General features: G+C 47.2%; 1 protein-coding gene across 2 annotated transcripts in view; it reads left to right on the top strand.

The window, feature by feature from the left end:
- The window catches only part of VPS13A (vacuolar protein sorting 13 homolog A), a 1,844,906-nt gene that overhangs the window by 871,365 nt on the left and 950,333 nt on the right, over positions 1-23,208 (top strand). For both annotated transcript variants that reach the window (XM_069230089.1, XM_069230094.1), the window contains exons 45-46: positions 12,707-12,867; positions 13,048-13,151. In XM_069230089.1, the coding sequence (XP_069086190.1) occupies positions 12,707-12,867; positions 13,048-13,151 (265 nt within the window). The remainder of the gene's footprint in view (positions 1-12,706; positions 12,868-13,047; positions 13,152-23,208) is intronic.

The raw sequence follows: 23,208 nt of genomic DNA, 5'->3' as shown, positions 1-23,208 counted from the left end.
AGCGTTCCCAAATATAACATTAAACATACAGCCAAACCAACACTACCAAGTAAGGTTTGTAATGAAACTTCTAGGCATGATGTCTTCATACATAGCCATTGTCCCAAAAGCGAGATTACACATGCGGCCCTTACAACAGTGCCTAGCAAAACAATGAACACAAGCACAGGGTAAAATCCAAGATCTAGTGTTGTTAGACCGCCAGACACACTTCTCGCTTCAATGGTGGAACCCTAAAAATTTGAACCAAGGGCGGCCATTCCACGACCCAGTGCCTCAAGACGTGATCACAACAGATGCTTCCATGATGGGGTGGGGAGCACACCTCAACCAGCACAGCATACAGGGACAATGGGACAATCAACAAAAACAACTGCACATAAATCATTTAGAACTGTTGGCAGTGTTTCTAGCATTAAAAGCATTTCAACCACTGATAGCCCACAAACACATTCTTGTCAAAACCGACAACATGACGGCAATGTATTACCTCAAAAAACAAGGAGGGACACACTCGTCACGACTGTGTCTCTTAGCACAGAAAATTTGGCATTGGGCAATTCACAATCACATTTGCCTAATAGCACAATACATCCCAGGCATTCAGAACCAGTTGGCCGACAATCTCAGTCGAGATCACCAACAAACACACAAATGGGAAATTAATCCCCAGATCCTACAAGATCACTTTCTACGCTGGGGAACACCACAAATAGACCTACCCGCAACAAAAGAAAACGCAAAATGCTTCGCGTCCAGGTACCCACACCCTCAATCCAAGGGCAATGCGTTATGGATCAGTTGGTCAGGGATATTTGCTTACGCTTTTCCCCCTCTCCCACTTATTCCTTATCTGGTAAACAAACTAAGTCAAAACAAACTCAAACTAATGCTTATAGCACCAACCTGGGCTTGCCAACCGTGGTACACAACACTGCTAGACTTATCAGTAGTACCTCACATCAAATTACCAAACCGGCCAGATCTGTTAACACAACACAAACAACAGATCAGACACCCGAATCCAGCATCACTCATTCTAGCAATCTGGCTCCTGAAGTCTTACAATTTGGACATTTAGACCTTACACAAGAATGTACGGAGGTCATTAAACAAGCTAGAAAACCCACTACAAGACATTGTTACGCAAACAAATGGAAAAGATTTGTTTACTACTGCCACACTAATCAAATTCAACCAGTACATGCTTCCGCGAAGGACATTGTAGGCTACTTATTAAACTTACAAAAGTCTAAGTTAGCATTCTCTTCAATTAAAATGCATCTCACAGCAATATCTGCCTATCTGCAGATTACACATTCAACATTGCTTTTTAGAATCCCACTCATCAAAGCATTTATGGAGGGACTAAAAAGAATCATACCCCCAAGAACACCACCAGTACCTTCGTGGAACCTTAATATTGTATTAACACGACTCATGGGACCACCATTCGAACCCATGCACTCTTGTGAGATGCCAAACTTAACTTGGAAAGTGGCCTTTCTAATAGCTATCACATCACTTAGAAGAGTAAGTGAGATACAAACATTTACTATACAAGAACCCTTTATACAAATACATAAACATAAAGTGGTTCTACGTACAAATCCCAAATTCTTACCAAAGGTCATATCGCCGTTCCACCTAAACCAAACAGTTGAACTCCCAGTCTTCATTCCACAACCAGACTCAGTAGCCGAAAGAGCCTTACATACATTAGAAATAAAAAGAGCACTAATGTATTACATTGACAGACCAAAACAATTTCGTAAAACAAAACAATTGTTTGTAGCCTTCCAAAAACCTCATGCAGGTAATCCTATATCCAAACAAGGCATTGCCAGATGGATAGTCAAATGTATTCAGACCTGTTACCTTAAAGCTAAGAGAGAATTACCCATTACTCCAAGGGCACATTCCACTAGGAAAAAAGGCGCCACAATGGCTTTTCTGGGGAATATACCTATGACTGGAATTTATAAGGCAGCCACCTGGTCTACGCCTCATACATTCACAAAGCATTACTGTGTAGATGTGTTAACAACACAACAAGCCACAGTAGGACAGGCTGTATTAAGAACATTATTTCAAACAACTTCAACTCTTACAGGCTAAGCCACTTCTTTTTAGGGGCGATTACTGCTTATTAGTCTATGCACAGCATGTGTATCTGCAGCTACACATGCCACCGAACGGAAAATGTCACTTACCCAGTGTACATCTGTTCGTGGCATGAGACGCTGCAGATTCACATGCGTCCTCCCACCTCCCCGGGAGCCTGTAGCCGTTGTTAGTTGAATAAGAATTGTAAATTTGTAAATAAAAATTATTTTAATACACATTATGTACATACACACCTACTCCATTGCATGGGCACATCTAGTATACTCTCAACTCCTACCTCACCCTCCGCGGGGAAAACAATCTAAGATGGAGTGCGGAATGGAGCCGAAAGGGAGGAGTCCCTCGGTCTCGTGACTCGAAAAGACTTCTTCGAAGAAAAACAACTTGTAACACTCCGAGCCCAACACTAGATGGCAGGATAATGCACAGCATGTGAATCTGCAGCGTCTCATGCCACCGAACAGATGTACACTGCGTAAGTGACATTTTCTATATATATATATATATATATATATATACATACATACACACACTAAACAACTCATCAGAATGAGACCTTAAAGCACTGGAGATGCATAGTGAACGAAGGGCAGCACCCAGTGCTTAATTTGAGCCGATGTTTGCCAGTGGGCAGACATTTTCTGCAAGCAAGAGAGGGAAAACACACAAAGGGGAAAGATGAAGGAAGTGAAAGATGGAAAACCCTCAAAGGAAGAAAGAAGGAATTCACAAAAGAGAGCTAAAGGGGCACAAAGTGTCTGGCAGTAGATTAGAGAGGCCAGAGCTGGATTCAGGAGTACGCAACCTTGCTATTCGGAGCGTTGACATTTAATAGCGCCAGAGTTATGTTGTATGGTATGCATTTATGTGGAGTAGCTTGGATTGGAACTATGTGTAATGATATTGAATCATATTGTGTGGATTGCAATTGTGGTGTGAAGTGGAATTATGTGGGTTAGAGTGGATTTGTGTGACATGGAATTGTTTGGCTTTGAATTGTGTGGTGTTGACTGGAGCTATGTGTATTGGAATTATGTGGATCGGAATTATGTGGTATTGTGTGTAGTGGAATTATGTTGAGTGGGATTGCCTTTCATGGAGTAGAATTATTTGGAATGGTATGTACTGTGAAGGGGATTTATGTGGTGTGACATTGAATTCATTGAATTATATAGCATGATGTGGAATGTTGTGGTGTGTATTGGATGTATGTGGTATGTAGTGGATTTGTGTGTCATGGAGTGGAATTATGTGGTTTGGTGTGGAATTATGTGGTGTGGAATTGTATGGACTGGAATTATGCTGAGTGGTGTGGAAATATGTGGTGTTGCTTTTGACAAGGGCCAGTAAAGCAAGTCAAAATTAGTGAAATGTAAGTGGGGATGGTACTTCTGCAAGTTATATATAAGAATTAGCTATTAGTGAATGGCCAATAAGGCACATAAACTTTATATAGCACATAACTCATATAAATCCCATGTAAAAACAATGCTATAGGTGCAAGTGTGTGTTTAATACTGAAACAATCTGGGCTTAGGAATAAAAAATCAACATGTGCGTAGAGTGCCAGCTAGCAACAAGGCTCTATAAATATAATTTGGAACGCACTGATGCAGAATCAGCCATATTAAATGTATGTAGTGTTTTACTATATTTGCAGCAAACAGTGCTGTAAAAGGCCAATAGAGCATCAGAAATCACCAGCCCTCGAGATGACTGCACTGCCTTGCGTTCTGTAAACGTCTGAACAGCATTTTTTTTATTTTAACAGAATGAATAGTCTTGCAAGCATTCTTGCCTCACATTTCAATGAGAAGAGAAGCCTAAGAAGATTTATGGCCCCAATAAAGGAGATAAGCAATGCCCTCTGTGCGATGTTATGAGTCGTGGCAAGGAGGGGCCCTGGAGAAAGAGACTCGAGATGCAATGTGAGGCTAAGCAAGTTTCACATCATTGCTTCTAGGTTTAGCTACATTCTACCAGAAAGTGCATATTGTGGCTTTCGTGAGCAGTGACCTAAATGACTGGGTGTTTCTTTTGTAAAATAAGCTTATTTTAGGAGCTAGAGGTAAACTAGGACAGCACTGGAATAAAGCCAAAAACAAATGTCAGCAACATTGGAGAAGATGGGAGGAACGGAATGCTGCAATAAAACACATGCAGCTAACAGCCTAAAACACCCACAGTGAAAGGGGAGCACCAAAGAAATAGCAAAATTAGTCTGCAACAGATAAAGAAATCAAAGTGAAAAAATGCAGTAGTTGGACACTGCTCTGAAACAGAAAAAGGAGGGAGAGAAGGCAGAAAAAGGCAGAACTGACCACTAGTGAGCAAGAATTTTTAAAGGACACTACAAGCAACAACTTAAATTGCTTTAAGCCATAAGAAGTATACTAAAAGTATTCACGAGGTCGAATGCTTATGCTTGACTTAAAATAGGAAATATTTTTACCTTTAAAATGACACCAAAATGACAAAAATCCAAAGTAGGGAACCAGAGACATGAATTTTTAAAGATTAAATGAAAAATAAATGCTGTCTAGTTCCTAAAAATCAAAAGCACATGTTCCTTCAGGGATCCTAGGTTACCTGAGACCGTAAGGACCTCCCTCCTGCCGTGGGAGATCACCTGGAGGGTTCGGCGTGGTTGGACCCCGTTTTGGGAGCCCGTGGAGCTGGTGCTGCGGCGGTGTTTGCGCACCTCTGCCAGGCCACACGGGAGATGGCGGCGGGCCTGCGGAGCTTGATTTGAGTGGTGGGCTGCCGCCTGGCGGCACAACTAGTTTGAGGAGGCCCACGTTGGGAGGTGGCCCCCGACTTGCAGGAAGGTTGTTTTGGGGCTTGCAGATGAGCGGCTGGATCTGCTGGGGCCCTGGAGGACTACGCGAGGCCTGGCAGGCGTGAAGGCGGTGAGTGAAGCCTCCTCCTCCTGGATTGCGCAGATCGACTGCTGGATCTGCTGCTGGTTGCAGCTTGGGAAGACGGGCTGCTCCTCCCGCATTGCTGCACCCGGAGGACCTGTGGACTGTGTGGCCTCTGGCCTGAGGGGTCAGTCACCTGGAACCGGAGGTGAGCAGCGGCATCCTGTGGGGGAGCCGGGGTGACTGGCCAGCACCCGGAGGACTACACTGGGGCCAACGCTGAGTGGTTGGTGCGCACCAGAGCGGGGGGGTGCGACAGTGGCCTCTGGACCCCCAAATAACTTTTTCTCCCCAATTTATTTCTCTCTCACTGCCTCTCTTCATTTTTGATCTTGTTTGGCCCTTATCTGCGACTGCCTCGTGGGTGATCCTCTGCTCCTGGAGACGTCTCGGGCCCAGGATCTGGTCGCCTGGTGAGATAGTGGTGCCTAAAGGTGCAGAGAACAGCATACACGATCTCTGTGGCACTTCGTGTTCGAAACCTTATTGGTGGTTATCTGCTACATTTGGGTCTGAATCCTAGCCCGGGTCAGGGTGAGGGGCGAAATGGGGTGCCACAAGCGGACAGATGCATCACAGGGAAACACCATGGAAGAGTATACTACCCCAGTGTCTCTCCCGCAGCGCGCGGCCAGATCGGAGGTGAGTGGAGACGATATGAGGGAGCCACTGAATCCCGAGGAGCCTTAACTCGCTGAGCTCCTTGCTGCCATCCAGGGCTCTAGGGTGGCCCTAGAGGGTAAGATAGAGACTGTGGCGTTGGAGGTCAATCTGCTACCGGCGGACCTCCCGAAGGAGTCCAACAAGGTTAAGGTGGCGGAGGGCTCTATTGTGGAGCTACAAACAGAGGTGGGGGCACTGCAGAAACATGGTGCAGGCCACCTCCACGGTTGGAGGCGAGGTTGGAAGATGCGGAGGGTAGGTCCCAGTCGAACAATGTCAGGTTGCTGGGCCTCCCGGAGCGCGCAGAGGGGTCTGCCGCGGAATCCTTTTTTGAGAACTGGATCAGAGAAGTGCTGCAGCTAACTGGGCTATCTAGGGTTTTTGAGGTGGAGTGCCGGCATAGAGCCCTTGTTGTGCCTCCTTTGCCCGGGCGCACCGCCTAGGGCTATTATTGCCCGCTTGCTGAACTATCAGGATCGGGACTGTGTTCTGTGCCGCTCGTGAGTCAGATAAGGCAGTATACGAGAACTGTAAGATATCTATCACTAACACTTAGGGAACTCATGTTGGGGTGGTAATAGCTACATTTGTAGATTGATGCCGGGGGAGGTTCACTGCACAACTGGGGTAGGCCTTTTGACACAGTCAGTTGGGGTTTAGGCTGTGGTCCTGGCAGCATTCACGAAATGGACTTACAGTATGGTCTGGTCTGGTTGTTTTACTGTATTTCCGGAGTGGTGGGTGTGGTGGGTTTGATGGGTCGAGTACGTCAATGTTTGAAGTTCCTTTATCAGGGCGAGATGTGCGATATGTCTTTTTCTTGTCTTATTGCAGGGGTGGCACACATGGGGAAGTGTCCATCGGGGTGGTGAGACAACAATGTATCACCATGGGTCGTCCTATTAACATGCTGACATGGAATGTCAGGGGCTTGAAGAGCTATACAAAACTCTATAGGGTGCACTCATTTTTAAGGAGGCATAAGGTTCATATTGCCTGTCTCCAGGAAACACACGACTGTTGGGGAAGCGCACAAACTGGCTAAAAAATGGCAGGGACCAATGTTTTCATCCTCCTTCTCTTCCTATGGACGGGGTGTCTGTGTGGGTGGCTCTCGGGGTTCCCTTCACTCATGCATACAGTGAGGTCAAGGTTGAGGTCCGCTATGTTTTGGTGGAGGGCCTGTTAGATGGGTTACCCATTGTTATCATCAATACCTATTCCCCTAACACGAATGATCACTCCTTCTACGCCAGAATACCAGAGATTTTGGGGGAAAGTGTGGATAGTCCTTTGGTCTGGGCAGGGGATTACAATTGCGTGTTGGACGGGGATCTGGATCGCCTTCTGCCGAAGCTGGGAACTAAACCCCTGATGGTGAAATATCTCAGGGAAGTGATGACACACCTGGGACTATGGGATATTGGAGGGAACTGCACCCTGAGGGCAGGGAATACACTTGTCACTCCAAAACACATAATACTCACATCCGACTGGACTGGTTTCCTCTGGGTGGTCTTAGTGGCTCACACGTGCTGGATGTCACGCATACGGGTAGGTTGTTGTCTGATCATGCGCCAGTGCGGTTACAGCTACAATGGGGAGCGGCGGCCACCTGCACAGCGCAAGACTGGCGTATGCCTGCAGATTTACTTACTGATGTGGGGTGTCGGGAGAGGGTTGGTGAAGCTATGAAACAATATATGGAATTGAATTGGAAATCGACCTCGGGGCCTGGAATGGGAGGCTATGAAGGCAGTCAGAAGGGGAGAGTGCATAGGTATGGTATGCAGGTGCGCAGACAATTGGAGCGGGATCTTACGGACCCAGAGGTGAAACTTGGGGAAATGCAGCAGCAGTCGCTGGAAGCGAGCATGGCTGGGCAGGAGGAGCTTAGGTTATAAAAGGAGGGTAATACTTGTTGGGATACATTAAGCAGGACAACACTCAAAGGGTATAGGCAGCGATTGCATCGAGAGGGAGATAAATCTGGCAAGCTTTTAGCGTGGATTCTGAAACCGGAGGTGGAGGCCCCTCCTATTCTGCATATTAGGAATGCTGAGGGTGAAATGCTTATGGGGCGCACGTACATCCTACGAGAATTAGATGTGCACCTCCATAGGGTATTGAGGGCTGGTGCTAGCTGAAGATGGCGTGGGGGGGTTTCTGCAGCGATACGGTTTCTGCGCTTGGGTCCAAAGAGTAGGGATGCTCTTGAGATTCCGATCACTGTAGAAGAGGTGGGTGAAGCAGTGGCTGCAATGGCAAAATCCAACTCTCCCGGTAGTGATGGTTTTCCTGTTGAGTTATATCAAGCGTTTTCCTTATCATTACGGGAGAAGCTCCTGGAGGTCTTTGGCAACATACCACACACTTGCGCTTCCTCAGACACCATGCACCAGGGTATAGTGTGTTTGATGCTCAAGCCGGGGGAGGATCCAGGGATCCCCTCCTCGTATCGCCCGCTTACCATGCTAAATAGCGATGTCAAGATACTTTGCAAGATTTTAGCCACCCAGCTTCATATTGTGATTCAGGGTTTGGTGCACAAGGACCAATGTGGGGTTATCCCTGGTCATAGTACATCCTATAATCTGCGTCGATTGGCACATATTTTGCACGAGACTAAAGGTGTGGAGACAGAATTGGCGCTGGTGTCTCTTGACTTGGAAAAAGCTTTTGACACAGTTGAGTGGAAATATCTTTTGGAGGTCTTTCAGGACATGGGGTTTGGCCCCGATTTTTGTGCTTGGGTTCGGCTACCGTACACTGCTCCAACTTCACAAGTACGAGTGGGGGAGAGCCATTGAATACCCACGAGATAGGCAGGGGTACACGTCAGGGATGCCTGCTCTCGCCTCTTCTGTTTGCTCTAGCGGTGGAGCCTCTAGCGATCTGGCTTTGTGAGGAATTGGTACAGTGGGGAATTCCGGTGGGATGGTCTACACATGTAATTTCCATGTATGCCGTTGATGCATTGGTTTATGTACAGGATCCCCGTGTCTCAGTGCCAATGCTGCTGCAGAGGCTGAATGCCTTTGGGGCTGTCTCTGGTCTTAGGATCAACATGAAGAAGTTGCTCCTGTTCCCTTTGGGGTCCCTCATTGGGGTTCCACAGGCGGAGCTTCCTGAGGCGGGGCTTTGGTGGGAGGTTGAGAGTTTCAGGTACTTCCGTATATGGGTTTCTGATTCTGTGGCTGCGTGTGATAAACATAGTGTTGAGCGAGTAGTGACAAGCCTGGAACGCTCTGTATCCTTTTGGAATAGGTTGCCTCTCTCAGTGATGGCTCGGGCAGCATTGGCAAAGATGGTGTTCTTGCCCCGGTGTTTATACCTGTTAAGAACTCTTTGTATCCGTTGGCAGCGCGGCGTTTTCATTGTTTGGACAGTGTAAGGAAATGCCTCCATGGGTTGTTTACCCCCTGACTTTTTGCCTTTTGCTGATGCCAAGTTGTAGGAAGTTAGCTCTGTATATACTATTTCAAAGTAAGAAATAGTGTGAACAGAGTCCAAGGTTTCCCCTTAGAGGTAAGATAGTGGCAAAATTAGATAATTCTAATGCTCTATTTTGTGGTAGTGTGGTCGAGCATGTAGGCTTATCAGAGGGTAGTGTTAAGCATTTGTTGTACACACACAGGCAATAAATGAGGACAAGTTCCTAACTTACCTGTGTGGAGTATCTTGTATTTTATGTTTTTACTTCAAATCTTGAACTTGTGGTATTTGACAAACTCCCAGACCATATACTCTTTATGGGTACCCTGCACATACAATGTCTAAGGTTTTGCTTAGACACTGTAGGTGCATAGTGCTCATGCACATATGCCCTCACCTGTGGTATAGTGCACCCTGCCTTAAGCTGTAAGGCCTGCTAGAGGGGTGACGTACCTATGCCACTGGCAGTATGAGGTTGGCATGGCACTCTGATGGGAGTGCCATGTCAACTTAGTCTTTTTCTCCCCACCAGCACATACAAGCTGTGAGGCAGTGTGCATGTGCTGAGTGAGGGGTCCCCAGGGTGACATAAGAAATGCTGCAGCCCGTAGAGACCTTCTCTGGCCACAGGGCCCTTGGTACCAGGGGTACCATTTACAAGGGACTTATCTGAGTGCCAGGGCTGTGCCAATTGTGGAAGCAAATGTACAGTTTAGGGAAAGATGGTGCTGGGCCCTGCTCAGCAGGGTCCCAGCACACTTTCAATCATAACTGGCATCAGCAAAAGGGAAAATGTCAGGGGGTAACCATGCCAAGGAGGCATTTCCTTACACTTGGTTACTTGAACCACAAAGACGCCACATTTGGCATACTGGTGCACCCATGTAAGTCTCTAGTATATGGTAACCAGGGCACTAGGGTACCAGGGGATCCCCATGAGCTACAGAATGTATTATGCCACCCATGGGGGGCCCATGCAAAGTGTACCTGTAGGCCTGCCATTCCAGCCTGCGTAAAAGGGTGCATGTAAGTCATCCCTATGGAATGCTCTCCTAGCCCATAGGGCAGGATACAAGTACCTGTGTGTGTTGGTCTCCCTGCATGAGCAGAGGTACCCCTACGAACTCCAACTCAATTTTCATGGACTTAGTGAGTGTGGGGATGCCATTTTACATGTGTACTGGACACAGGTCACTACCTATGTCCAGCTACATAATGGTAACTCCGAACCTAGGCATGTTTAGTATCAAACATGCCGGAGTCCTACCCCAATACAGTACTGTCGCCAGTGTTGGAAGTATCGTTCCACGCACTCTGGGGGATCCTTAGAGGATTTAGAGGATCCTGAGCATTGCTCCTACCAGCCTTCTGCCCTCCTGCTGCTTGATCAGCTCAAGCCCAGGAAGGCAGGACAAAGGATTTCCTTTGGGAGATGGGGGTAACACTTTCTCCCTTTGGAAATAGGTGTTACAAGGCTTGTGAGGGGTAGCCTCCCCATGCCCTGGTATGCTTTGAAGGGCACATCTGGTGCCCTCCATGCATAAACCAGTCTGCACTGGTTCAGGGACCCCCGAGTCCTTGCGCCAAACTGAACAATGGAAAGGGAAATGACTACTCCCCTGTCCATCACCATCCCAGGGATAGTGCCCAGAGCTCCTCCAGAGGGTCCCTGGTTCTGCCATCTTGAAACCATGGTGGGCAGAGGCCTCTGGGAGCATCGGAGTGGCCAGGTGACATCAGAGCCTCCTCCTGGCTAGGTGACAAATCCCCCTTTGAGGGCTATATTTAGGGTCTCTCTCTTGGGTGGGTCCTCAGATTTGGCTTGCAAGATTCCAGCAGGACTCCTCTGCAACCTCTATTTTGACTTCTAGCCATTGGAACCACAACTGGACCCTCCGGGAACCAACAATCTGCATCCACGACGAAGACTCTGCTTGCAACATTGTTTCCAGGGCTTCTTTCAGCTTCTGCAACATTTCCCCGTGGCTGTGCACCCTCTGAGGGCAGCGAGTCTTCCTGCATGAGAAGGAAGGAATCTCCCTTGGAATGAAGGAATCACTCCCCTGCATCCGCAGGCACCAACTGCAATGGCAACCCGCTGCATGGATCTCCTCTGCTGCGTGGATTCTGCATAATGGGTGGTGGTCCTGAGTAGTCCTCTTGGTGCTCTCTGCTAGCTGTCCAACTTTGGTGAAGGTAAGCCCTTGCCTTGTGACGCAGCACAGTACCCTCATGCACCGCATCTCTTGCAGCTACCAAGGCTTGTTTGCATCTCCTCCAAGGGATCTTCAGGCTCCATGTAACCCCAGCCCCCAGGACTCCTTCCTGCGAAACACAGCCGTCTGCGTGCTTCTCCTGTGGCGTGGGACCTTTCTCCAATTGTGCTGCAAGGGCTCCTCTGCGTCTCCTACTTCCTCGTCCAGTGGGTCTTCTGTGAGCGCTGCCTCTTCTTCTTTGGACTCTGTCTTGCTGAGGGTCCCCCTAGGACTCCCTTGTGGGTTGAGTCCTCCTGGACCTTGTTGGTTCCCGCAGCTCCACTTTGTGCTTCACCGCAACCTTTGCCTTTACTAAGGCTTGTGATGGCTTTTCCCACCACTGACCGACTGCAGTCATCCATCCGGCGTGGGATGTCAGCTCCTGCTCCCCCTGGACTCTTCTGTGACTTCCGTACTTGGTCTCCCTTCTTCCAAAGGTCTTCTTAAGGAGTCCACCACTGGTTTCTTGCAGTCTTTTCTGTGTGTTGCATTTTCTTCTTTTCCTTCCTTTTGGGTGGTTTAGGGAAAATCCATTAACTTACTGCTTTCTTCTTGGTCGCTAGGGGGCACTGTGGTAGCTACCTTTGGGCTTTCCTAGAACCCCCAGCTTCCGTCTACACATTCCACTTACCTAGGTGGGGTTCCTGTGTTCACATTCCATTTTTTAAATATATGGTTTGGGTTCCCCCTAGGGTCACTATTGTCTCTTTGCATTTGCACTGTTTTCTATTGCTTGTTATGCCTATTTCTGATTACCAGTGTACATATCTAGTTTGTTACTTACCTCCTATTGGAGATTTGCCCTTTTAGTATTTTGTGATATTGTTTTCCAAAAATAAAGTACTTTTTTGTTTGTACAACTGAGGGTTTTCTTTTGTGTGTAAGTACTGTGTGACTACAGTGGTATTGCACGAGCTTTGCATGTCTCCTAGATAAGCCTTGGCTGCTCATCCACAGCTACCTCTAGAGAGCCTGACTTCTAGCACTGCCTACACTACACAAAGAGGGGATACCTGGTATAAGGAGCTCAGGTACCCACCACACACCAGGCCAGCTTCCTACAGAACCATAAAAGTATATGATCTTTCAAATGACAGCCTTTTCTCCTCGTGAGATTAACCGTACTGTGTATGACAGCTCATTGACTGCTGAATGTTATTTGAAGATTAAAAATAAAGGTATCAAAAAAAGTGTCCTCTTGATGCAGAGTTCCTGTAATGCTACTTGTCTTTTACAAATCATTGTAGCACAATATTTGTGGTTTACTATTGTTTGTAAATATATATATATATATTTTATTTTTAGCTCCTTTGAACCATTCGGCTGCTGAAAAGATTCCTTTAACGAAGGTTGGTAGGCGCATCTATCATGTCAGACACAATGACTCCGGAGTCGATCGGTCCATTATCTGTCAAATTGAAACCGTGGATGGTAGTAAAATCATAACGATACGTTCCCCTATGCAGGTAAAAGTGAAATAGCTCATGATACACAAATTTGAGCTGATTTTAAGAAGGGTTCCTTATTTTGTGGCGTGTTGTTTGAAATATACAATGTTTGTATGCGTGAGTATATGAGCAGACTTAAAATATTCTCTTAAAGTGTAGTATGCTGTGCACTGACAGGCTTTGGTTTCATCACTACAGATTAGGAATCATTTTTCTATTGAGTTTGGGATTTACAAAGATGGAAAACTCGAAGGAACAGCTTTACCAGATGCTGAGTTTAACATACCACTGGCATTGTATAGGTAATCTTTTTATGTTTTAACTCTGGTAATTTCTTTAAAAACAGTTTGTAAAACATATAACCAATGGTAAATAATAGCTTTGTGTGAAATTACTACTTTGGCAAATGGTTTTCTATTAACATTTTATGCAGTAAATCTTAAAATGGCATTAGCAAGTTTTCCAAGTACATGTTTTTTTTCCCCTGAAATCACTTAATTTTAATTTAGATTTTTTGTATTGATACATAAACATTATTATCAAAAGTCCCAAATGTTTCCATGTATTTGATTTTATCTATTTCTGCTAGCTCTTTAGCCAACTTAGAACATCCCTGTTAACTCACAGGAAATGTAATTTGAAGACCTCTTTTTTTTCTTGTGCCCTCTCAAGAGCAGGTTTTTAGTCTTACAGTTTTTCCATTCTGATGGATACTTTCAACTGCAGTGTCATCACCTTAGAATATCCCCCTGGCACCGGACTGGATCTGGAGATTTTTTTCATAACAGTGCTCCTGTGTGCCTGGTAGGTGGCGCAATGCAGTTGCACATTAGCTCCACGTCCCCCAGAAGTGACATTTGAGCTGCATCTCCAAAAAGCACTTTGACGCCTCGTCAAGGGGGTAGTAAGCGCTATATAAATACTATTACAATACAATACAATACAAGTGTCATCCCTGAACGCTGGTGTCCCTTCTTTTCTATCTGTACCTTCTGATGTGGATCCGAAGCTCTGCTTACAAATTTGATGAGTTTCTACAGTTTCAAAACACTTTCTCAGGTTACTAGAGTACAATGTCCTAATTGAAAGGGACAGGTTATATGTTGTTCCGTGACTGCAGGAAGCAGATGTTGGTCATGAACCTGCACGAGGTGTGCATTTGGTGTCTGGGCTTGGTAAGAGACTTTAAGTTGAAGGCAATACAAGACCAGGTGGCACAGTTGTATGTTGCAAACAGCCAGAATTAGTTACGGCCTTGACATTGTTCCTACTCCTGATCCAAGTCTCTGGCCTGAATTCCCTTCTTGGCTAAGGGCTACTCCTGTGACTCTTCAACTTTGTTGCTGAAGTGGGGCTTGACCGTCTCCCTCCACTCTGACGCCAAAGAGAAGGCGTGAGGGCATAATGACGTAGGTTTTACTCCTGTGAGATCTCTGGCCATTTAACTGATTTCTTGATTGTTCCCTAGTCATCCCATTTTTACCAGGCTGATGCCTTTAATGAATCCATGCTGCAATTGTTCAGGCTCCTTCTGGCATGGCGTTAGCCCCACGGTACAAGAGGGGCCTCCCGTCAAGTTACTGGTGCCAGGTCCCACCCATGTGCCATCTGTCCTCTGAAATCCTTTTCCTGACCCATACTGTCTGTGGTACAGACGTCCACTCCAGTCTAATGATCCATGCCGGTTTCCGCCAACAGTGATGATTCCACTGCTGCCTGAGGATGATCCAATGCCTGTGTCGGATCCTGAACTGATATTGGTGTGAGCTAGACTAATATCCTGTTATAAAATTAGGAAAGCACGACCAATCATCATCCAGTCTGACTCTAACCCATCGCCTCTGACACCTCGCAGAGGCTCCATTATCTTTTTGGTTCTGATGCTGATCCTGTTCCATAGAATGGTGATGGTGATGGTGAAAGGGATGGCTCATCTCCCCATCATTATACTGATGATGCCTTATGCTGAGATTTACTGAACACCAGTGTGCTTGATACCTGTCATGAGACAGAGTTAGACTTACCACATATACCACCAATGGAAGAGAGTGCCTCATTTATAGTAGTCGTTTGGAAGGCAGCTGAGGTACTAGATTTACAGCTGCTTTCCACTAAGACTAAAATGCAATTTCATGAAATTCTGCATCCTGGCCAGCACATCTGCACCACTACCATTTAATGATGCCAACACAGATACTATAAAGGCAGCTTCCGCAAAACCTTATTTTTGCCTGCCTATGAATAGACACATGGTCAGGTGTCATAGACTGGATCCCAGTGACCCAGGATTGCTCACCAACCACCCACCCACCCCAGAGAGCCTTATTATGAAGGCTTCAACCAGTAAAGGGAATCCAAACTCTTTCCAACAAATAGCCACAAAAGGAAATCCAAGAGAATTGTTGCTTTTGGCAAACATATGTCATCTTCCAAGATCGGTGAACATCCTGCTTGCTGGGTGGAAACACACATGCCCTTTAGTCCATGACCAGAAGATCGTAGGGCCTCTTTTGCCTAGACAGCACATGATGGACAGGACGCATCCAAGTATGTTATCCGCTCAGGTCTGCATTCCAAGCATTGCCTGAGCAGAGCAGTTGATACCAGTGTTACCCTTTGTAGACAAGCCTGGATCAGGTTGACTGAGTTCTCTGGCATCATACCCACCTCCTAATGCACATGCCCTTTGAGTCTCACCTCTTTGTAGAGAAGGCACACTCTGCTTTGAAAAACTTTAACAATAGCAGAACTACAGTGCGTTCGTTGGAGCTGTTGACACCTGCCAGACAGCTTCTCCATCAGTTATCGAAGTACAGAGGCTATTTCAGAGGGCTAGCGTATAGACTGAGACAACCTTACCAGCTAGTGGTGCAGCAAACAACCTTGTCATTTTTTAGATCATGGACACTGATCTGGCTGGCAGCGTGCGGGCCAACAAGAACATTAGTTGTCCACCTCCTACAACAACCAACAAACAGCTTTCACTTGCAGTTAGTGGCCAATGGCCAACCAGTGGGGGGGCGGAGGCGAGGATTCAACTTTTCTCCTAAGGTAGGTTTGACGTATGAGTCTTAAAGATTGTTCAGAACTGCTTTGCCTTGCCTGTTTTTTTACCTCCCAACCCACGATCCCTCCCACACCAAAGCGAAATACAGAAAAGAAACTGTCCATCCTATTAAAGTTGAAGCTCCTATTGTCCTTCCCCATTGTTCCTTAAAGAGGATGCCACATCCTAAAAGAGGCAGTGGTTGTTACTCTTGCTGTTTCCTCATCCTGAAAAAGGATGAGGGCTTCAGGCCTATACCTGGACCTTTGACAACAGAATATATTCTTACAGAAGGAAAAATTTCAAATACTCATGCTGGCGCAGATCTTGTCTGCTCTGGACCTAGGTGACTGGATGGTGTTATTAGACTTGCAGGATGCGCAGATTCATGTACATGCACCTAACCGTTATCATCTAATAGAGACTTCTAGCTGCATATTCTTTACCTTAGAATTATCCTGCTGGGTTATACTGGATCTGTAGATTTTTCTTGGGTAGTATCACTATGCACAGGTAGGTGATATTCAACTCCATGTGGTGTTGTCTGTGACGTCAGTTACGTGCACGGTACCTTCATAGGTGCTGGGGCGCACTGAGGTCAGTTCTTTTCTTTCTATGCCTGTCAATGCAGATCCGGAGAGAGCTACCCCACCCCTAGCCACGAGCACTTTCAGTTCACCATGCTAGCCTTTGGCCTTACCAGCACCCCTACCTGAGCTCCAGGCAGTGCGGCTGGCTTTGAAAGCCTTTCTACCCTCCATAAACAACAAACAGGGTGGGGTGTGGTCATGGCCCTTATGTCAAGACGCCCTGCATCACTGGACATGGCTAGAACATCAGGTCTTTACCCTGGTGGTTCAACACCTGACGGGCTCTCTGAATTCCAGGGCGGATTAACTCAGCTGAAGATGCTAGCAGATTACGAATGGCATCTCCATTCGGAGGTGGTGCAAGGTCTCTTTCAGTAGTGGGGAGATCCTTGGTAAGATCTGCTTGCCAAGAACAGGCAATGTTAACAGTTTAGCGCACTGGAGTTTCCATGGCGGTTGTCTCTCAGAGATGCTTTTTATCTCCGATGGAACTCCGACCTTGTGTACGCCTTTCCGCCCATACCGCTTCTGCTCAGATCTTTTCAAGAAGATCAGGAACAACTGGGTCCAAGTCATTCTTGTGGGTCGAGACTGGGCTCAGAGAGTTTGGTATCCCGAGCTGTTGAGCATGACATTGGTCCTCCGATCAGTCTGCCTTTTTGGGAGGATCTTCTGTCAAGGCAGCAGGAAAGGGTTCTCCACCCGAACCTGTCAACGCTCCGCCTGCATGCATGGAGATTGAACAGCAACAGTTGACAGCTTTCGACCTTCCGCCCGAAGTCTGCAATGTTATCTTGGCAGCCAGCAGACCCTGTAGCTGTACAGGTTGACCCTCTCTCTACTCCCCTCTCTCAGATGCTTCTCTTTATCCTCTCGTACAGGAGCGCTCTGCTCTGGGCACCCTAAATGGCTATATTTCTGCCTTTCCAGCTTTTCTGCGGTTGCCAGGTCAGCCATTCCTGTTCAAATCCCCTGTTCTAAATAGATTCTTGAGAGGGTTCCAACATGTTACCACTTTTGCCCTTCATCATTCCTCAGTGAGACCTTAATCTTGTCCTGACTTTTCTGATGTGTGATCCCTTTTAGGCTTTGGGGCTATTAATCATCCCCTGAGGATTCTTACCATCAAGGCGGCCATCTGGTGGCAGTAACTTGTGCCCAGAGAGTCAGTGAGCTTCAGGCTTTGCCATCCAGGCCTCCATACCTGATCATCTGCTCAGACAAGCTGGTTCTGTGCAGTAGAGCCTCCTTTCTGCTGAAAGTTGTCACTTCCTTTAATCTAGGCCAATCCATCACTTTGCCTACTTTTCATACTCCTCCACATCCCTCCAATTAAAAGCAGCGGCTTCACCCTCTGTTCCCAAAAAGTGTTGTCATTTTACCTGGACCACACAAGAGAATTCTGAGTGTACGACCAACTCTTTCTGCGATATGTTGGAGCGAAGAAGGGAAAGGCCATGCAGATGCAGACCATCTTCCTAGGGATTGTGCTCTCCATTAAGATCTGCTATACATTGGCCAAGAAACAACTCCCAGAGGGTTTGCATGCTCATTCCACTGGAGCGAAGACTGTGACTGCTGCGATGAATAAGCTAATTAACTTTGGTAACTTCTCATCTGGTAGAGACTCTTTCTAGCCACAGATTCCTTACCAATCCACCCATCCCCCTAGCTGTGCTCACTAAAGATTTCCAGATCCATTTTGACTCCTGGGGATAATTCTAAGGTAAGGAATCTGCGGCTAGATAGTCTCTACCAGATAAGGTGTTACCAAAGGCAAGTAACTTGTTCTTTCATTCATGGTGGATCAAGAGCATTTTCATTTGGCAGTGCTCACCTTAGCTCTCCTTAGTGCTCCTTGGGTGTTTATGTAAGTGATGGCTGTAGTTGCGGCACGTCGTGGGATGTTGGGGATACCAGTTTTCCCTACCTCTGCAACTGGCTGTTGAAGTCAGGCTCGCCACAGTTGTATACTACCTCCAGACAATGGCAACCTTCCATCCATTACTGACAGACACAATCAAGATACTGAAGTCACACCTGACTCCTTTGCAGTGGCTCACTTTCACTGGAGATGTCTTGAATATTGTGCAGTTCAGGGCCTTCCATCTGACACAACGAGAACATGACATTTGGGTTATAACCCTGATGTTTCAGTCCCAGTCCTCAGTTTCAATCAGTCAATCAATCACTCAGTTTTTGTAAAGTGCAGCTACTCACCACGTGAGGGTCTCAAGGTGCTCGGGGGAAGGGGAGGGCCTCATCTGAAGAGCCACGTCTTGAGGTTCTTCCCGAAGATGGTGAGAGATGGGCTTTGTCTGAGGTGTGGGGTGGGGAGTTTGTTCCAGCTCTTTGCTGCGATGTAGGTGAAGGATTGTCTCCGGCAGTGGTTTTTACGAATGCGAGGGATGGTGGCTAAGGCCAGCTGGGCAGAGCGGAGGGATCTGACGGGGGTCTGGTAGGAGACACGGTGGTTCAGGTAGGCTAGTCCTGCATTGTGTATGGCCTTGCATGTGTGGGTGAGTAGCTTCAAGGTGATTTGTTTCTCGTCCGGGAGCCAGTGGATGGTCCTCAGGTGCTGAGAGATATGTTCTCGGCGTGGGAAGTCCAGGATGAGTCTGGCGGCGGCGTTCTGGATGGGTTATCGTTTTTTGATGTTTCTAGTTGAGCTGCCGTCGTAGAGGACGTTGCCAGAGCGAGCTTGCTTGTGACTAAGGAGTGGCTGACTGTCCTGCTGCAGTCTGCTGGGATCCATCTGTAGATCTTCTGAAGTTTGTGGAGTGTGTGCCAGCAGGAGCAGGCGACTGAGTTTACCTAGTGGGTCATGGATAGGGAGGAGTCTAGGATGATGCCTAGGTTGCGGGCATGCTCAGTCGGTGCCGGGGGGCGCTGAGGGATGTGGGCCACTAGGTTTTGTCCCAAGCTGAGGTGGCGTTTCCGAAGATGATGAGCTCAGTCTTGTCCGAGTTGAGATTGAGGCAATTTTCTCCCATCCAGGTGGTGATGGCCTCCATTTCTAAGTGTAAGTTCCTTTTGGCCGAGTCCGGGTCTTCGGTGAAGGAAATGAGTTGTGTGTCATTGGCATATGACATGATGTTCAAACAGTGGCTTCTGACGATGGCTATGAGAAGGGCCATGTATACGTTGACCAGTGTGAGACTCAGTGAGGATCCTTGGGGGACTCCGCAGTTGATGCCTGTGGGTCTGGATGTGGAGGGCCGGAGTCTAACCCTCTCAGTCCTCCCGGAAAGGAAGGAGTGGCTCCATTCCAGGGCTCTTACGCGGATTCCTATGTCGTGGAGTATGGTGCGTAAAGTGCTATGGGAGAATGTGTCGAAGGCTGCTCAGGGGTCGAGGAGTATGAGCGCTGTGGTGTGGCCACGGTCTATGAGTAATCGGATGTAGTCTGTGGCTGTCAGGAGGGCTGTATCCATGCTGCGGTTGCTGCGGAAACCGGACTGGGAGCTGTCTAGGGATTTGTTGGCCTTGAAATTCCGTAGTTGTGCGTTGATGTCCAGAAATTCTTTAGTTCTGATGGGTCAGCTGAGGGTTTCTTCAGGAGAGGACATATTTTGGTGTGTTTCCAGTCCTCTGGGAAAGGTGCCAGTGTTGATGGAGCAGTTCATTGTGTTTCATGGCTCTGGTCGATGGATGTGCTTGCTCTGATGTATATGTGGTGTGGGCAGGAGTCCGTGGGGGCTCCGGAGTGGGTGCTGTTCATGATGCTGACTGTTTCCTTTGTGGTGAGCGTGGACCAGCTGATTAAGAAGGGGAGGGGGCAGTGGAGCACTCAGCTGTGAGGCGAGAGGGCGAGAAAGGTGCTTTGCGGGGAGGGGGGTCGGACCAACGGGGCCAGAGTGGCACAGGAGGTGGGGGGGCAGAGGAAAGGAAGAGAGATGGAAAAACAAGTGAAAAAGGCAGAAAAAGCAAGAGTGAAAGACAGAGAGAAAATACTTACTTGTGAGGGTGGAGGAGGGCCTCGAACTAATAGTTGGGAGGCTCTTAGTTCGTCCCAGGCAAAGGCAGAGGCAGCAGCAGCCAGAAGAGCTCAATGTGAGTGGCTGAGTGTTCTTGGTCTATTGGCCTCCTGCTCGTCAAATCTTCCAGACAGCATATGCAGACTCTGCAGTTGGAACTGAAATTTTAGTGGTCCCAGCACCAAGGGAACCTGTTGTATTCCATCCAGGTTTTCAAGGAGACTTTAAAATACCTGCAGTGCTGGCTGTTCAACCACAGTTGGACCACTGGCATGCCCTTCTCCATAGCCCAGCTTGAGCAGATGGTGGTGAAGAAAGCTGCTGGGTTGGGGAGATCATCTGGGAGAGGTGGAGATCAGAGCACTCAGATCTCCTGTGGAAAGCCAACTCCACATCAGTCTGTCAGGGTTGTGTGACACTTGCCTGCCATTAATAGCCTTCCTTTAGTCCATCAAAGGGAGGTTGGTACAGGTCCTCACAGACAACACCACCGCCTTGTGTCACTGTAATTAGCAGTGCAGTGTGGGGGACATACTTCCTGTCTCAGGAAACTCTTCGATTTTGGAGTTTGCAGAGGCATCAAGGCTTTTCTCTGATCATGAACCAACTGGCAAGATCTTTGAATTCCAGTGTGGAAAAGCTCAGCCAGCGAGCCTGGGTAGGTGGATCGCGAATGGCAATTACACCCCAAGGTGCCACAGGACATCTTCCAAGAATGGGGAGGACCCTGGCTGGATCTTTTCACCACCAAGATTGTAAAGTGTCAACACTTTTGCGAGCTGGAGTTTCCATAAGACTCTCACTCAGAGACGCACTCTAGTTTGATGCCCGCTCAACCTAGTGGTTTCAGATTGGGACAGGATAGTGTGGTACCTGTAACATCTGGAATTGAGCATCTGTCAGGTGATGAGGCTGTGCCTTCAGGATCATCATTTGTCGAGGCAGCAAAGCAGGGTTCTGCACCCGAACCTGCGCAATGTACACATCCATACATAGAGATGAGCAGCAGCAGTTGACTGCGTTTGATCTGACAGTGAAAAATAGTTAATGTCATGCTTGCTGCAATGTCCATTGATGCTAGCTGCTAGGACAAAGTTGTGGCCTGGTGGGCAGTTCACAATATGGCCCAGTTATAAACCAAACTGTTGGATGCCTTAATGTTATATTATGTCTGGCCAGCAAGACATAAAGTCGCACAATTAAAGGTTATTTGTTGACCCCGTCATTATTTTTGGAGTTTACTGGACCAGCCGTCCTTTTTTTAAATCACATGTGCTGCTTATAAAAGGTTTGACACGTTTCCCCCCCAAACTCTTTGTGATGCCTCAGTGGAATCTCAGTGGGGTCCTAACTACTCATGTGTAGACCCTTCGAGCCAGTGCACAGCTTTTTTGAGTCTACTGGCTCTTAAAACTGTATTCCTCGTCAAAAGTACTTCAGCTCGGCTCGTCATGTGAGGTTGCTTCAGGCCCTCTCAGTGCAAATGCCTTGCGCCACCTTTTTTCCAAGCAAACTGGTGTTGACCAGCATTACTTTTTTGCCAAATGTTGTGACTCTTTTTCAGATTGGGCAATCCATCAGCAGCCCAGCATTCTTTGCTTCACCTCACCCCTCTAAAGAGAATGAGAGACTATTGTTTGGAGCTTTAACATCGACAGCACCAAAAATCATCGGGAAGATGATCAGTTTTTATAGGCTTCTCTGAATTGAGGAAAAGGAAGACAGTGCAAAAGAGGACCTTGCTGAGGAGGATAGCACTCTTCATTAAGATCTGCTGTGCACTGGTCAAGAAAAAGCTGATGGAAGGTGTGATAGCCCATTTCGCCATGGCAAAGGCCTCTAATGCTGCGTTGGCATGCCGGGTGCATGTCCTTGACATTAGCCTGGCTGCGACATAAGCAACAGTGTATATGTTTGTGAAGCACTGCAGTCTTGCCAGCCAGGTCCAGTGGAAAGGACACTTTTCCAACCCGGTTCTGCAAGACTTTTTGGTCTGAACTCACCCAATTGACCCTCCACCTTGGAGGGTTGGGGGGGGGGGGGTACTGCTTTGGTTTTTAAGGTGAAGAATCTGCAGTGAGAAGTATCTATCAAAATGATGTTACTTAGCTTTGTTTAGCTTTAGTAACACTCTTTCTAGTGGATGTCTCTGTAACCGTAGATTCCTATCCCACCTCCACTTCTTTGTTCAGTGGAGTTGCTTCTTTTTGACATCTAAAATTGCACTGGGATAATATTCAGGATACAGTTACCAGCAATTGTTTATGCTCCACGTGTGAGGTCGCAAAAATGGGTAAAAAGAAGAAACTGAAGTCGGTGCTCAGGGATTTTGCCTATATGCAGCTCCCATCTGTCACTTTCAGGGTGGCTTCAAGCCAACACAGAGACACACAAGGTCACCTAGCAACGCAAAGGAGCACTGCTATGAAAAAATCTTCAGATTCAGGCTAGCACCTGGGAGATATTCTAAGGTGAGGAGTCTGCAGTTCTGTAGAGGACCCACCAGAAAAAGCATTGTCGAAGACAAGTAATGTATTCTTGTCCGCTATCTGTGTCTCCCAACTGTATTGTTCTAGGCCTTCTGTTAATATGAAAATGAATCTTTATTATTTTTGATCAGTTCACGTATTCACCCAAGAATCAATATTAAGAAAAGCAAAACAAGTTGGTGTTCAGACAGGAATGGTTTGTGCATGGTGAACATCTGTGTAACCCTGTCCTGAGTGTTGGCTGTATTTGAAACTGG

This window comes from Pleurodeles waltl, chromosome 1_1 (assembly GCF_031143425.1).
Source record: "Pleurodeles waltl isolate 20211129_DDA chromosome 1_1, aPleWal1.hap1.20221129, whole genome shotgun sequence".
In the NCBI taxonomy this organism is placed as follows: domain Eukaryota; kingdom Metazoa; phylum Chordata; class Amphibia; order Caudata; family Salamandridae; genus Pleurodeles; species Pleurodeles waltl.
This window is presented reverse-complemented; position numbering and strand designations above follow the sequence as displayed.